The sequence below is a fragment of the Papio anubis genome, chromosome 2 (assembly GCF_008728515.1).
Source record: "Papio anubis isolate 15944 chromosome 2, Panubis1.0, whole genome shotgun sequence".
In the NCBI taxonomy this organism is placed as follows: domain Eukaryota; kingdom Metazoa; phylum Chordata; class Mammalia; order Primates; family Cercopithecidae; genus Papio; species Papio anubis.
This window is the reverse complement of record NC_044977.1, coordinates 145517154-145533031: the sequence shown is the minus strand read 5'-3', so window position 1 is coordinate 145533031 and position 15878 is coordinate 145517154. Positions and strand designations below refer to the sequence as shown.

Below are 15878 nucleotides of genomic sequence, written 5' to 3'. Positions count from 1 at the left end.
TCTATGAATACTTGCATGTGTTTTTAAGTCATTTGCTCCTGAAAGTAGTGAATGGGTGGGACAACACAATTGGTAGGTCAGTGCAAATGGGGACCTTTGGGTCAAATCAGGCCAGAACAGGTGAGGGCTTAGCCAGAAAAATAGTTTTGTGTCTTTGTTTTTAATTTGAGGGACATTAGCTGAGCTGCACTTTCAGTGTCCTACCTTTGTTATTCTTGTCTGTCTTTTAAGACATCTACAGTATCGTGTATTTATCTTATTTGCCTGGCCCCAGCAGGCAGCTGAGTCATGAGCCCTGGCTAACAGATTCAGTTCTGGTCAATATGAGTCATAAAACAAAGCTCTCAGAGACATACAAGTGCACAGATATAAGATATTGTCTTTAATCTTCTATTGGCATCAGGGTTACCTTGTTCTACCCATTCTGGCTGGCACCTCCATGAGGAGTTTCTCTGAGAGAATCTCGTTCACATCATTCATGCCTAGAAGTCAGAGTGTGATCTGGCATGGGTAATATTAAACAAGAAAACCAATAGGAATCTGTAGGAATTGCTTGAGAATTCAAGTGTCCAGGGTGATATTTTAGATTTTGAGTCACAGATTAGAAAACTGGCCAATGAATGTAGCTGATCCAAATCCCACACAAAGTGTTTTTGTGGTTTTTTTTCTTTATTTCTTATTTATATAAATTGTGACTCCTTTTTCTCCACCCACCCAGCCTGCAGGTGGCTGAAATTCCTGGTAAATAGAGAGGACAGGGACAGCAACCTAAGTGAAGACTGCTATGACTGGTGTTATCACAGTCATCAGAAAATAAACTTTCATCATTCCAGTTTCCGGGTTTCCCATTGATGGAACTGGTTATACATGGTTCCACTCAGCAGACCAAGTTGGAACAGCTATGCACTGCATAATTTATAAGCTACACTGGTTCTGACTTGAGCCAGCAAGAGAAAAAAGAAGACTGAGATTCTTAGTGAGCAAGCCGGTCAATGCACTTGACATGTTTCAAATTATTTATTCTCTTTCTTCATTTGTAGAGCAAATTTCTCCTAAGACCTTCCTCCAACGGAACACAAGTAAGTCCACATGTGGCTGTAACTCAAAATTGCTCTTCACTTCAGTGCATATAAGTCTCCAAATATTAAATCCCAAAACCTAGAAGCATAGGGGTAGACCTGGTATAATAACAGGTTTGTGATCTGTGAAATAAAGCAGGACACTGCCACAAATGAAGCCGAAAATAAAAATGGACCACCCTTTAGATAAATCAGAGGTCTATATTTCTTATAGTATTTATAATGCTACGATATTGTAATCTTTTGCTTATTAGGATGTCAGCAGTGTGTGTGGGCATCCTATTTGGAGGGTCTGTGGGAATGAAGTTTGCATATATTTAGCTGTGACTGAGACCTAAGCCCAGATTGGCTAGACTCCCACTGGATTCTTATGTCCTTACACTATTGTGGGCTCAAGAATGCAAACATTCTTGATTCTTTGGTTCTGTCTCTTTCCTCTCCTTGTTGTGCCTCTCTCTCTCTCTGGTTAGATTCTCACGAGAAACTTAATACTAACTCTACTTAGTTAACAGTATTTTAACTTGCAAGTAAAATTGATAACTTTTTCTACTTCTGTTCAATATCAGTTATTTCATTTGCCTCAATACTATCTATAACACATTACTTATTTAGGCTCCACTAATGTTAGGTATGACTGTAAAATAAAGATTATTCTAAAAGTCACATAAAGTAGTCATTCATTTGATCCACACAAAAAAAATATTCAAACTTCACACTTAAAACATATGCTTTCCATCATTATTTTCTAGTAAAGAGCTTTAATATCCAATGACTTATAATATGATTTGTGTACCTTAAAATATTTTAGATAATGCTAATCAGGTACTCTTAAAGTAGGTAGATTATCCTGCATCATTCAGGTGGACCAATGTAATTCCAAGCTTCCTCTGAATGTGGGAGAGGAAAGTAGAAGAATTGAAGTCAGGGAACAGAAATGTTGCAGTGGAAGCATTTGCTGGTTTTGAAGATGGAAGGAGGATCAAGAAATAGAGGTGGCCTCTAAAAGTTGAAAAGATAAGGAAACAGATTCTTCTCTAGTGCTTCCAGAAATAATGAAACTCTTCCAATAAGTTGATGTTAACCCAATATATTAATCTTCTCAGGCTGCCCAAATAAATTACCACAGACCAGAGAGCTTAAACATAGAAGTTTATTTTCTCACAGATCTGGACGTTGGAAGTTCAAGATCAAGGTATCCTAATGTAGGTGACAGGTTGATGGGTACAGCAAACCACCACGGCATGTGTATACCTATGTAACGAAACTGTACATTCTGTACATGTAACCCAGAACTTAAAGTATATATATAAAAAAAGATCAAGGTATCAGCATGGTAAGTTTCTGGTGAGATCTCACTTCTTGATTTATACATGGCCACCTTCTCACTATGTCCTCTCTTGGTCTTTCCTTGGTGCTTGTGCCCAGGAAGTGACAGAGCTCTCTGGTGACTCTTCTTATAAGGACAGTAACCCTTTGGGATCAGGGTCCCATCCTTATGACCTCATTTAATCTTACTTACTTCCTTATAGGCTCCATCTGCAAATACAGTTACATTGGGGGATTAGGCTTCAACATCTGAATTTTGAGGGAGCACAGACATTTCGTCCATTACACCATGTAAGACTCATTTTAGACTTTTGACCTCAGAAATCATAAGACAATACATTTGTTTTATTTAAAGCCACCAAGTTTGTGGTAGATGGTTATGCCAGCAATAAAATCCTAATATAAATCTTGGTACAGGAATTCCAGCTTTTCTGCTGTTTTGCTTTCTATAGTTTCAGTTACCAGCACGATCAACTGAGGTCCAAATATATTAAGTGAAAAATTCCAGACATAAACAATTCATAAGTTTTAAATTATATGCCAGTCTGAGTAGTGTGTGAAAATCTTGAGCTGTCCTTGTGGGATGTAAATAATCTCTCTGTCCAGCAGATCCACACTATCTCCACCATCCTCCCATAAGACATTTTCATTATCAGTTTGACTGCCGTGTAGCACAGTGGTTGTTTTCAAATAACCCCTGTTTTAATTAATAAGGGCCCTAAAGTGCAAGAGTAGTGATGCTGGCAATACAGATATGATAAAGGGAAGACATAAAGTGCTTCCTATAAGTGAACAAGTGAAAGTTCTCAACTTAAGAAATAATATATATGTGGGTATATATATGTATACACACATATCTGTGTGTGTGTATATATATATAAAGAACCTCAGTATATATATATACTAAGAACAAATCTTCTATCCATGAAATTATAAGGAAGGAAAAATAAATTTGTGTTTGTTTCACTGCTGCACCACAAACTGTAGAAGTTACAGCCATAGTGCATGATAAGTGCTTAGTTAAGATAGAAAAGACATTAAATGTGTTGCACCAGAAAGCATTGAAGACTCCAGCAAGGGACCCCCTGAAATGAATGACATCAAGTCATTTATTGCAAGTAAGAGGCTGCATCTGCCCATTAAGAAGCTGCTACCACATTTCTGGAGGAGTTAAAGAAGTTAAGGGGAAAGTATACCATCCAAATGTGGCTCTTCTGGAAGAAGATGCCTGAAAGAAACTACATTCATGAAAGTGCAAAAAAGGTACCAGGACATAAACCATGAAAGGACATATTAACTCTGGTCCTATGTGGCAAGCCATATGTAGAGTTTGGTACTATCCACTATTTGGGGTTTCCACCATGGGTGTGGCTTGGGTTTCCTGCAGACAAGAGGGTGGCAACTGTATCTGGAAGTGGGGTGCTGCATTTAACAAATATCTAAAAATGTCGAAGTAGCTTTGGAATTTGGCAATGGGCCAGGCTGAAAGGATTCTGGGGAGTATGATAGAAAAAGTAAAGATGGCTTAAACAGATAGCTCATATAAATATGATGTTAATGACTGCTGGTCAGTACTCGGAAGAAGTGAGGTTCATGAAAATAAAATAAGTACTATTTTAAATAATATGTCATCATGAGCAGACTGATGATAGAAATATGGAGCTAAAGGCATGGAAGGGGTACAGGCTCAGATAAAGATGAAGAACCTATTATTTGAAACTGGAGAAAAGTGGATTTTTGTTATATAATGGCAGAAAGATGAGCTAAATTTTGTGCTGCATTAAAGTTATTACTTTATTCTTTGTAAATTAACAAGTATCTTATTGAGTGCTGCTTTAAGACAATGTAAATACACTTTTACTCCTCAAACTTTCCACCACTGATTATAGAAGCCATTTATGATTTATTGCTAGAATGAAATTGTTGTCATGATTGCCAACTGAGAATTTTTTGAATTCAATCATTTATTCTACTTCTAATTAGCTTTTCTGCAAACAAAGGAGCATTCTATTTTTTTCCCTATTCCTCCCCTCTCTGTCTCCCCCCTTTATTTCCTTCCTTCCTTCCTTCCTTCCTTCCTTCCTTCCTTCCCTCTTTCCATCAAAATCATACACGAAAGTGTCTGATTATTCTACCTATTCGACTGCTGGTGAATATTGCTTTTATTGTCAAACAAAGAACTTCAGAGGAAGTCAAGATAGGCGTTCCCATAACTGATCTTTACTTACTCAAATTATGGGTTGACTTTTTAAACTCTTTATAAAACCTACCCATGATGCCCAAATTACACTGAATGTGTGTGACTAGTACATGAAATTTGTCCCTTTCATTCTCTAATTGTGAGGGTACATCTGCCCTAACAAGTTGAGTTCTACACCTACAAAGAGTGATTTGTATTTTTTCTTAAACCAGTTTATGCAAAACATGTTCATTAATATTACAGAAAGCAGATAAATATTATTTAGTACTTTAATTAAAGATTAATTTTAAAATATTTTCTACAAGAACTAACCTGAAGTCTTTGAAAACACTTATTAAAGCTAGTTGCTAAAGTTGATATGAAACACTAGAAAATGGTAGTAAAAATCTAGTATTATGTGTCTTTAAATTCTGGTTCCATTTATACAAAAATAAAACATGTATCTTTATGGAAGAAAGACAAGGTAGAACAGCAGGTCCACACTTGGCCTTTGGTCCTACATCCAAAGACTAGAAAATAAATAAATGATATAAAAAGAATAATAATAGTAGTAGTAGTAAACTTCACCCTCAATTTATTTAAAAGAATGCATGCATTTAAAAATATTATTCTTCACTTTTTATTGATATTTTATTTAAACAAGTGCTTATCTCAATATTTTCACATAAATGGACTTTGACAACTTTGAGAAATTTCAAGATTTGCAATACAAATCAATTCACCCTATAAATTTGAAAGATGGATAATTCAACAATTTTAGGCCATATACTGTGTATCGAGTTTTAGCATGTTCAAAAAGAACTTCTCTAACTCTAGAATCTATACTAGTTCCTAGAGAACAATTAGTCAAGCCATGGTGCTAAAGAAAAAGGTACAATTTCAGACAAGCCCACCATCAAGATTCCTAGAGACTGAAAGAGAGCTACATGGAGGAGGAAACACTTGATTTGATCTTTCAGGAATGGTTGGAAGATCTAGGAAAGTCAGCAGTCAAGAGAAAGAGCATGAATAAGATGGATGAACTTCTTAACATGGCTAACAAGGCACTGCATAATCTAGCCTTCCTTCACATGTCCCACCTCCCTCCCTGTCTAGCACCTGCAATGCACACAAGAATACAAAGCTATTGGTCCAGCCACATTGCAGAGGGCCGATGTGAATTCTGTCCAAGTTCTTTCCTCTGTCTAAAATTATATTCTCCCCAATTCACTTGTGCTGAGCAAACTTTCTGTCTTAGTTTAAAAGTCACAATTCTGTCTTAATTTAAAAGTCACCACCCACAGGAAGAATTTCATTAAAATTGAGTTCAGCATTCCTAATACTTAGTTTCTATATAGTTTTAGCTCGATCATAACACTTTTCACATGTATGCCTGTACTTAAGTACCTTGAGGATAATTTTGGTTCATTATTGAGGCCAATATACCTAACAAAACCAGCAGCCCAGAGCAATATCTTTGTATATATTTATTAATTGACTGATAATCAACTTTATCTCCTTTAAGTCAATCAATTTTATATTTTTATATTGGTTTCCCCCTCAGTTCTCATGGAATAAATGCCACAAATGCATTTATATGAGTGACTATCTTTTCACATACACACAAAAATTAGATCTGCAAAACAAAGGATTTTGCAAATAAATCCACTTCTGCTGGTGATTAGCAACAATGGTGAGAAAATTCTGGCAGTACAATTTATAAGAAATGTACTTAGAAGGTACATGGTAGATCCAACTTACTCTGTAAAGGGTATCTGAAACATAATTTCTCTGGATTATCTCTGAATTACTACTGTCTCTTGGCAATATTTGATTAAAGTTGAAATGTTTCTTAGCAACTGATTCTCAAAAGAAAATGCAGTTTTAGGAAGAAATAAACCAATGTTTGTTTCCTATCTCTGCCAGACAGAAATAACCTCAATATATTAATGACAAGAGACCAGAATCCACAGGCAGAAACAAATTGCCATTAGTAGGCAAGTAGATTTCAAGTATCAGTTTTCCAAATCTAGTTCATTTCCAAATTAGATAAATTTATAACCTGTCATTAATAGGATATTTTCAGCCACAGAAGTGATAATGTTAGATTAAAATTTGACTTCAGTGCTTGGTTTGTGGGAATAGTAAGTTCAGAGCTCTGTGTATTGTTTATCATTCTATAGCCCTCCCACCTTGTAAATCTCGAGTTCAAACCCTATATTGTTCAGTTATGTTTCATCTGGCTTTAGGGTATGAGATTGTTACTACCCTCAGACAATGGCTTCTGCATTTTGATACTATGAGGCTAACAAAAAACAGTCTCTAGCCCAGATGCTAGTCTACACTTCCGTGAGATGAGAATCATTCCTTAGTTTGGCATCTTGCATAAAGACTTATTTTCTCTTCTGAGAGGATAATTAATATTCATTGTAGGGTTCAGAATGGTTTTGTATCCATTAAAAGTTGCAAAACAGAAATTTAATGTAGCCCAAATATTCCACATTGACTTTGAGTCACCTCCCTGTGTTTTAAAAACTGTTGATCTTTACCAACACACAGTCCTTTTTATTTTCTATGTTTGTTCTGCCGCAGGAACCTTCTCACGTCCCTAAACCCGTATTAGATCACTAAATCTTCACACTGACCTTATGAGGTAGTGTATTAATCCATTTTGCATTGCTTTAAAAGAATACCTGAGGCTGAGTAATTTATAAAGAAAAGAGGTTTGTTTGGCTCATGGTTCCGCAGGCTGCACATGAAGCATAGTGCCAGCATCAGCTTCTGGTGAGGCCTCAGGAAGCTTACAATCAAGATGAAAGGTGAAGGGAACCAGCATGTCACATGGAAATGAAGGGGGCAAGAGTTTGGAGGGCTCAGAAGAAGACAAGAAGACAAGGGAAAATTTGGAACTCCTTAGGGACTTGCTAAGTGGCTGTGACCAAAATGCTGACGGAAATACAAACAGCGAAGGCCAGGCTGACAAGGTCTCAGAAGGAAATGAGGAATTTATTGGGAACTGGAGCAAAGGTCACCCTTGTTATGCCTTAGAAAAAAGAACTTAGCTGCATGGTGTCCATGTCCCTGGAACTTGTGGAAGGTTGAACTTAGGAGTGATGACTGAGGGTATCTAGTGGAAGAAATTTCTAAGCAGCAAAGCATTCAAGATTTACCCTGGCTGCTTCTAATAGCCTACACAGATGTGGGAGCAAAGAAATGACTTAAAATTGGAATTTATTTATTTATTTTTATTTTTCGATGAAACCTCCCTCTGTCGCCCAGGATGGAGTGCAGTGGCATGATCTTGGCTCACTGCAAGCTCTGCCTGCCTGTTTCATGCCATTCTCCTGCCTCAGCCTCCCAAGTAGCTAAGACTACAGGTGCCCATCACCATGCCCGACTAAGTTTTTGTATTTTTAGTAGAGACGGGGTTTCACCGTGTTAGCCAGGATGGTCTCGATCTCCTGACCTCATGATCTGCCCGCCTCATCCTCCCAAAGTCCTGGGATTACAGGCGTGAGCCAATGTGCCCAGCCAGAATTTATATTTAAAAGGGAGGCAAAGCATAAAAATTTGAAGTATAGCCACGTAGAAAGAAGGAAAAAGCATTTTCAGAAGAGGAATAAAAGAGGGCTGTAGAGCCACCACTTGCTAGATAGATTAGCATGACTAAATGGAAGCCAAATAAACCTTTTTTCTTTATAAATTACCCAGCCTCAGGTATTTTTTGTAGCAACACAAACAGACTAATACAAGTACACACTATTATCAATGACAACTATACTATTGAAAATTAAGGAAAATTAAGGCACAGAGAGAAACACAGAGCTTGAAAGAGATAGGACCAGGTGCGGGAAGGTTCTAGGAAAGTCAGGCTGCTATTGCATGGTGGGTAATAACAAGGGCAGGGGTAGGGCAGGACTTGGAGAGAACTTCTGTGCATTCTTCTGGCACTTCATAGCATCAGTAGCACTTAATTGTGCCCAGAGCCATTTTAAATCATTCCATCCTTAAATGATAGCAGTAATTCTCTATTGAGTTTTTTCTAATTACACTAATGTTACAGTAGCTCCTTTTGGGCCCAAACTCAGCTAAAACTTTAACACCTAAGCTGTAGAGAGATGCTAATTAACTTGATACCAGGAGTCCACACAGTGATTTTCGGCAATTTAACTGCCTATATATTCTTTTTTGTTCCTGTTCTCAGTCTTGTCTCCAGTCTACACTTTCACTTTCCTTGACCCCCAAGTCTCCTCCAAGAGGTACTCAGGTCAGGCAGTCACATCTCTTAGCCTTGTCCTTTCCCGCCTCTTTATTCTTCCCTTTCCCCACTGATCCATGTCGCCAGAAATTCCTTCCCAAGACAAAACACAGCTCCATCCCCCAGCCATCACAACTCCTCCTCCTCAATGTTACTCCTAGTCAGGGATACCCACTGACCTTCCACTCACTGTTACAACCACCCCACAGTGACACAGGTCCTAGCATGAGGCAAGCACCCAAACTTTTCTCCTAGGTGTTAGACCTTCATGGAACAAGAAAAGAAACGTCTCACTCATTGCCTTCCCCCTCAGGTCAAGGATGCTTGACTTCCGGGGAAGGGGTGGGAGCAGAGGGGTGAGAGAAGGAAGGGCTGTGTAAAGGAGGCACTTTCTGTCCTAGGATAATAGTAGAGACAATACTCTAAGCAGTTTCTCCCCACTAAACCACTTAAGGGAAGGGGCCATGAAAAGGAGCTTTCTCAGAACTTTTTTACTCTAGTTTTTTCTACCCCAAATCACTACATCTGCCTGCTTGTTCATTATCTTTTGCCTGAAAGTTTTATCAACTTTCTCTTCTCCATTCCACAACTCCCTTCACATAAACATACCCAGATACAACTCAAATTTTTAGCCAGCACTGGCCTCTTAGTGAATGCTTGCTGCATGATGACACGATTAAAGCAGCAAGTTGGCCAAGACCCTACAGTCTCTGACTTCAGGATTACATTGAATTGGGGTGTGCCTGCTTAAGAGGAAGGCTTAAACCAAAACATCAGGGAATATTCTGTCCCCCATCTCCCACCACCAGCTAACTAACTAACAATAATTAAGTGGAAAGAACAGTGAATTACAGCTAAGAATAACACAAGATACAGATTATCTCCGAGGAGCAAACATGTGGTAAAACCCTCTGGCAAAGTAGCCTACATCTTGAATAAAAGTTATCACTAAAAGAATATGAAGGCTGGGGTGCAACAAAGGTTAACTATACAACATACTTGAAACTAAGTCAAGCTATGGACTGCATAAACACAATTCGCAGGCCAAAAGGTTTACCACAAGGACAGACAAGCTCATCAAGCATTAAAAAAAAAAAAAAAAAAAAAAAAAAGACTTTATTATCTTCTTTCATGTACACATCAAGATCCATGTAATGCTGTGTCCTAGTGCATCCTATTAGGTGGTACTTGATTTTAATTGATCCCGTTACTGATGTTTACTTTAATCATTTTGCTTTAAATTTACTTTAATGGAGTTGGCTGCTAGACATTCACTAAAATGTTACTCATTTTCCCTCTGAAATTGAAAGAATTTGAGGGAAAATAAATTGAAACCTTGTATATCATGTTCTTCATCAAACCTTTAATTAACTTATAAGAATATGTGTATGAACTTACCATGTCCAATTTTATTCAGGAAGTAAGAATATTCTAAATTTTGTCTGGGAGAGCCCTTTCAAGTTCCTTCCTTTATCCTTTTGACATGTCAGCATCATTACTTGAGCATCTTCTTGATTTTCCACAAGTTGTACAAAGTTTGTCTTGTACCTTTCCCTACCAAAATCCTGGGATCAACCATTCTCAAAACAAGCCCAGCTGATTTGAGTGGAAAATAGTATCTAGAAGCCAAGATTTAGGACTTGGTGGGCAAAATGGTGGCCTGATATGTGATGCATTTCCTTTGCTTTTTCAAGGTAAGAAAGATGGGCAAAGTGAACCACTGCTGGGTATGAGCCTAAGACACCATATCTGTATAAGTCACAGCATGCTGAAGGAAAACATTCCTGCAGTGGTAAGGTATCAAAGGCAGGTATGGGAAAATGGGGGGCAAGGACAAAAGTACTTTTACAGAATCTACCTTTTTGTTCTAAATCCTTTGGTTCTTTTAAATGCCTGCTATTAAAGTGTGTTAAATTTGATTAAACATTGCTGGTGAGGTAGAAAAAATAATAAACTAGAATGTGGGTATATCATGGAAGTTAAGCCACGGAAACCATTCTATTACTACCTAACAATGTCTTCCATATACCAGCTATGTAATAATTGTTTTTTGAAAAATAATCATAAGTATGTCATTTTCATTCATTTTTGTCTGCTTTATGGTAAATCTATTTATTTAAAGACTACAGTATGTCTTTACTGCAAATACATTTTTTTACATTAAAAATATATTCTCTTGCCTCCATCTGATTTCTGCTTCTGGAATTCTTATTGTGCATGAATTGAAATTGACATATTTGTTTGCTAGGTCTTAACTTTTTTTCTTTATATTTAGTGTTTAATCTTACTTCTGGCAGAGTTTCCAAAACCTATTTTTCATTTATTGTGTTAGCTATCTACTTTATGCAAACTGTTGTTCTAGTGCCTCCATCATACTTTAAAATATGGTCATCATATTTTTCAATTTTATTAAAATTTGGCACATCAGAATGTTCTTTTTTCTCTATGCCTGTTTCAGAAACAAATACACACCATTCTCTCAAATCTAAGATTCAAATTAAGCCTTTTTTGCAATTCCTAGTATTTTTATTAATTGACTTGATAATTGTTGATGTTTGATGATTTTTCTCCATGTAAATATTCAATGTAAAAATGTTTATCTAGTATTTGAATTTAAATGAGTTCCACAGATAGTGTGCGAGTTTTTCCTTATGTCTTCCTTGCGCAGTAGAAGAAGGAAGAAACCGTTTAGATCAGTTATAGTTTCATTTTGCCTAGCCAAAGATCCGGAATCCTATGCAGAGAGAGAAGAAAGGAAAGTAAGATATGGTTGTAAAAGAGATAATGTCAGTACTTCTAATCCTCATTTTGGGTTGGTTTTGCATTTGACTGCCATATTTGCAAGTCCTCCCCTTCTCTAACTGGCACAACTAAAGGCACATACAAATACCTCAACTTGACTTGGCATACTGTCTATACTAAGCATATGCTAGAGATGAGTGCCCTGGGTACCCTTCATCATTGGAATCTGGCATCTGATGAATTATTTAGTCTGCTGGGAGGTCATCTAGACATTGCTTTTTCTGTAGCTCCACTGCCATACCAATGTTCTCATCCATCATTTGCCATTTGGGGTTATTGGCCTTGGTAGAGTTCTGCTGGTGGTAACACTTATGGGGAGAGTGGCTGTTGGAAGAGTTTGTTGAAGATGAAAGGGATACACTTATTTCCTAAGCACACTTTTCCTTTGCATGAAGTAAATTGTGGGTTGGCCGCCCCCTCTCTCAATTCAATCTTTCCACAAAACAAATTACAAATGCCTTTAAGTTTCTGACAGCTGGAAATCCTAGTTTCCAACACTGGTACAGATTTTACTACAAAATATTATAAGTCTTCCCTTTCTTTTTTAATGCTGAACTTTATTGAAAGTGAGATAATAAAAAATTTAAACTATGTCAGGATAACATACCTCACTGTATTGGAAACCACACAAAAATATAATAATATATACCCAATGGCTCAAGGCAACTGAACACTGTTCTAAATTGCTGATGGGAATTCACAGAGAAATAAATTCTATGGAGGATAATTTGAACAGATATTCCACTTTTCAAATCACTTCCAAATATGCACTAGGAAAAATATAAAATATGTATGCCTGTTTATTCATGAAAGCTTACTTGGAATAGTAAAAAATTTCAAAGAAAGTGAAAGTCCAATTGTAGGGAATTGTTTGAAGAAACTGACATAGCCACTTAATGAGATACTATGCAACTAGTAAAAGGAATGAAAACATCTCTACGTACTTATGTAGAATTTTATATGTATCTTACAATATAACTTTGCCCTGAAAATTTATAGGTCCTTAATATATACAAAAATAAAATTAGAAGAGAAAATTCAATTCCTAAAAATTAAGAACAAATGGAAACAAATGATTTTATTTATTTTTACAAGAAAGTCATTTCATTTTCTTTTATTTTCAATAGTGATTTAGTGATTAAATTTTTCTTTTGCTGCTCTTTTTAAAGGTGATTTTATTTATTTATTTATTTATTATATTTTAAGTTCTAGGGTATATGTGCACAACATGTAGATTTGTTACATAGGTATACATGAGCCATGTTGGTGTGCTGCACCCATTAACTCGTCATTTACATTAGGTATATCTCCTAATGTTATCCCTTCCCCCTCCCTCCACCCCACGACAGGCCCCGGTGTGTGATGTTCCCCATCCTGTGTCCAAGTGTTCTCATTTGTTCTCAATGTTCAATTCCCACCTATAAGTGAGAACATGTGGTGTTTGGTTTTCTGTCCTTGCTATAGTTTGCTCAGAATGATGGTTTCCAGCTTCATCCATGTTCCTACAAAGGACATGAACTCATCCTTTTTTATGGCTGCATAGTATTCCATGGTGTATATGTGTCATGTTTTCTTAATTCAGTCTGTCATTGATGGACATTTGGGTTGGTTCCAAGTCTTTGCTATTGTGAATAGTGCCGCAATAAACATAAGTGTGCATGTGTCTTTATAGCAGCATGATTTATAATCCTTTGGGTATATCCCCAGTAATGGGATGGCTGGGTCAAATGGTATTTCTAGTTCTAGATACTTGAGGAATCGCCACACTGTCTTCCACAATGGTTGAGCTAGTTTACAGACCCACCAACAGTGTAAAAGTGTTCCTATTTCTTTACATCCTCTCCAGCATCTGTTGCTTCCTGACTTTTTAATGATCACCATTCTAACTGGTGTGAGATGGTATCTCATTGTGGTTTTGATTTGCATTTCTCTGATGGCCAGTGATAATGAGCATTTTTTCATGTGTCTGTTGGCTGCATAAATGTCTTCTTTTAAGAAGTGTCTGTTCATATCCTTTGCCCACTTTTTGATGGGGTCGATTGATTTTTTTCTTGTGAATTTGTTTAAGGTCTTTGTAGATTCTGGATATTAGCCTTTTGTCAGATAGGTAGAGTGTAAAAATTTTCTCCCATTCTGTAGGTTGCTTGTTCACTGTGATGGTAGTTTCTTTTGCTGTGCAGAAGCTCTTTAGTTTCATTAGATCCCATTTGTCAATTTTGACTTTTGTTGCTGTTGCTTTTGGTGTTTCAGTCATGAAGTACTTGCCCATGCCTACGTCCTGAATGGTATTGCCTAGGTTTTCTTCTAGGGTTTTTATGGTTTTAGGTCTAACATTTAAATTTTTAATCCACCTTGAATTAATTTCTGTATAAGGTGTAAGGGAGGGATCCAGTTTCAGCTTTCTATATATGACTAGCCAGTTTTTCCAGCATCATTTATTAAATAGGGAATCCTTTTCCCATTTCTTGTTTTTGTCAGGTTTGTCAAAGATCAGATGGTTGTAGATGTGAGGTATTATTTCTGAGGGCTCTGTTCTGTTCCATTGGTCTGTATCTCTGTTTTGATACCAGTACCATGCTGTTTTGGTTACTGTAGCCTTGTAGTATAGTTTGAAGTCAGGTAGTATGATGCCTCCAATTTTGTTCTTTTTGTTTAGGATTGTCTTGGCAATGTGGGCTCTTTTTTGGTTCCATATGAACTTTAAAGTAGTTTTTTCCAATTCTGTGAAGAAAGTCATTGGTAGCTTGATGGGGATGGCATTGAATCTATAAATTACCTTGGACAGTATAGCCATTTTCACAGTATTGATTCTTCCTATCCAAGAGCATGGAATGTTCTTCCATTTGTTTGTGTCCTCTCTTATTTCGCTGAGCAGTGGTTCGCAGTTCTCCTGGAAGAGGTCCTTCACATCTCTTTAAGTTGGATTCCCAGGTATGTTATTCTCTTTGAAGCAATTGTGAATGGGAGTTCACTCATGATTAGGCTCTCTGTTTGTCTGTTATTGTTGCATAGGAATGCTTCTGATTTTTGCACATTAATTTTGTATCCTGAGACTTTGCTGAAGCTGCTTATGAGCTTGAGGAGATTAATATTGTTATGTGTGAATGATCCTGTCATTATGATGTTAGCTGGTTATTTTGCTCATTAGTCGATTCAGTTTCTTCTTAGCATCGATGGTCTTTACAATTTGGCAGTTTTTGCAGTGGCTGGTCTGGTTGTTCCTTTCCATGTTTAGTGCTTCCTTCAGGAGCTCTTGTAGGGTAGGCCTGGTGGTGACAAAATGTCTCAATATTTGCTTATCTGTAAAGGATTTCATTTCTCCTTCAATCATGAGGCTTAGTTTGGCTGGATATGAAATTCTGGGTTGAAAATTATTTTATTTAAGAATGTTGAATATTGGCCCCCACTCTCTTCTGGCTTGTAGAGTTTCTGCCAAGAGACGCACTGTTAGTCTGATGGGCTTCCCTTTGTGGGTAGCCCATCCTTTCTCTCTGGCTGCCCTTAACATTTTTTCCTTAATTTCAACTTTGGTGAATCCAAGAATTATGTGTCCTGGAGTTGCTCCTCTCGAGGAGTATCTTTGTGGCATTCTCTTTATTTCCTTAATTTGAATGTTGACCTGACTTGCTAGGTTGGGGAAGTTCTCCTAGATAATATCCTGCAGAATGTTTTCCAACTTGGTTCCATTCTCCCCATCACTTTCAGGTACACCAATCAGATGTAGATTTGGTCTGTTCACATAGCCCCATATTTCTTGGAGGCTTTGTTCATTTTGTTTGTTTGTTTGTTTGTTTGTTTTTGTTTTTTTACTCTTTTTTCTCTAAACTTCTCCTCTCACTCCATTTCATTAATTTGATCTTCAATCACTGATACCCTTTCTTCCACTTGATCGAATCGGCTACTGAAGCTTGTGCATGCATCAAGTAGTTCTCAAGCCACGGTTTTCAGCCCCATTAGGTAGTTTAAGGTCTTCTCTATGGTGTTTATTCTAGTTAGCCATTCATCTACTCTTTTTCAAATTTTTAGCTTTTTTGCAATGGGTCTGAACATCCTCTTTTATCTCGGAGAGGTTTGTTATTGCTGATCGTCTGAGACCTTCTTCTCTCAACTCGTCAAAGTCATTCTCCATCCAGCTTTGTTCCATTGCTGGCAAGGAGCTGCATTCCTTTGGAGGAGAAGAGGCACTCTGATTTCTAGAATTATCAGCTTTCCTGCTCTGGTTTCTCCCCATCTT

At 37.2% G+C, this 15878-nt stretch overlaps 1 protein-coding gene and 1 long non-coding RNA gene across 5 annotated transcripts in view; one reads left to right on the top strand and one right to left on the bottom strand.

Moving 5' to 3' along the window:
* The first annotated feature begins 38 nt into the window (after window positions 1–38).
* LOC116273821 lies at window positions 39–10616 on the top strand. 2 transcript variants are annotated; one of them, XR_004182263.1, is made up of 3 exons: window positions 39–72; window positions 1041–1079; window positions 10537–10616. It is a non-coding gene; the product is annotated as an uncharacterized LOC116273821 (long non-coding RNA). The 2 variants fall into 2 exon arrangements; XR_004182264.1 differs by having other exon boundaries at window positions 41–76.
* A 730-nt stretch (window positions 10617–11346) lies between these two features.
* LOC101008578 (phospholipid scramblase 2) overlaps window positions 11347–15878 on the bottom strand; it is a 48566-nt gene continuing 44034 nt past the window's right edge. For all 3 annotated transcript variants that reach the window (XM_003894985.5, XM_017955804.3, XM_021934761.2), the window contains one exon: window positions 11347–11576. Coding sequence is in view for 2 of the 3 variants with exons in the window: in XM_017955804.3 (XP_017811293.3) it covers window positions 11439–11576 (138 nt within the window). In the remaining variant the exon portion in view is untranslated. The remainder of the gene's footprint in view (window positions 11577–15878) is intronic.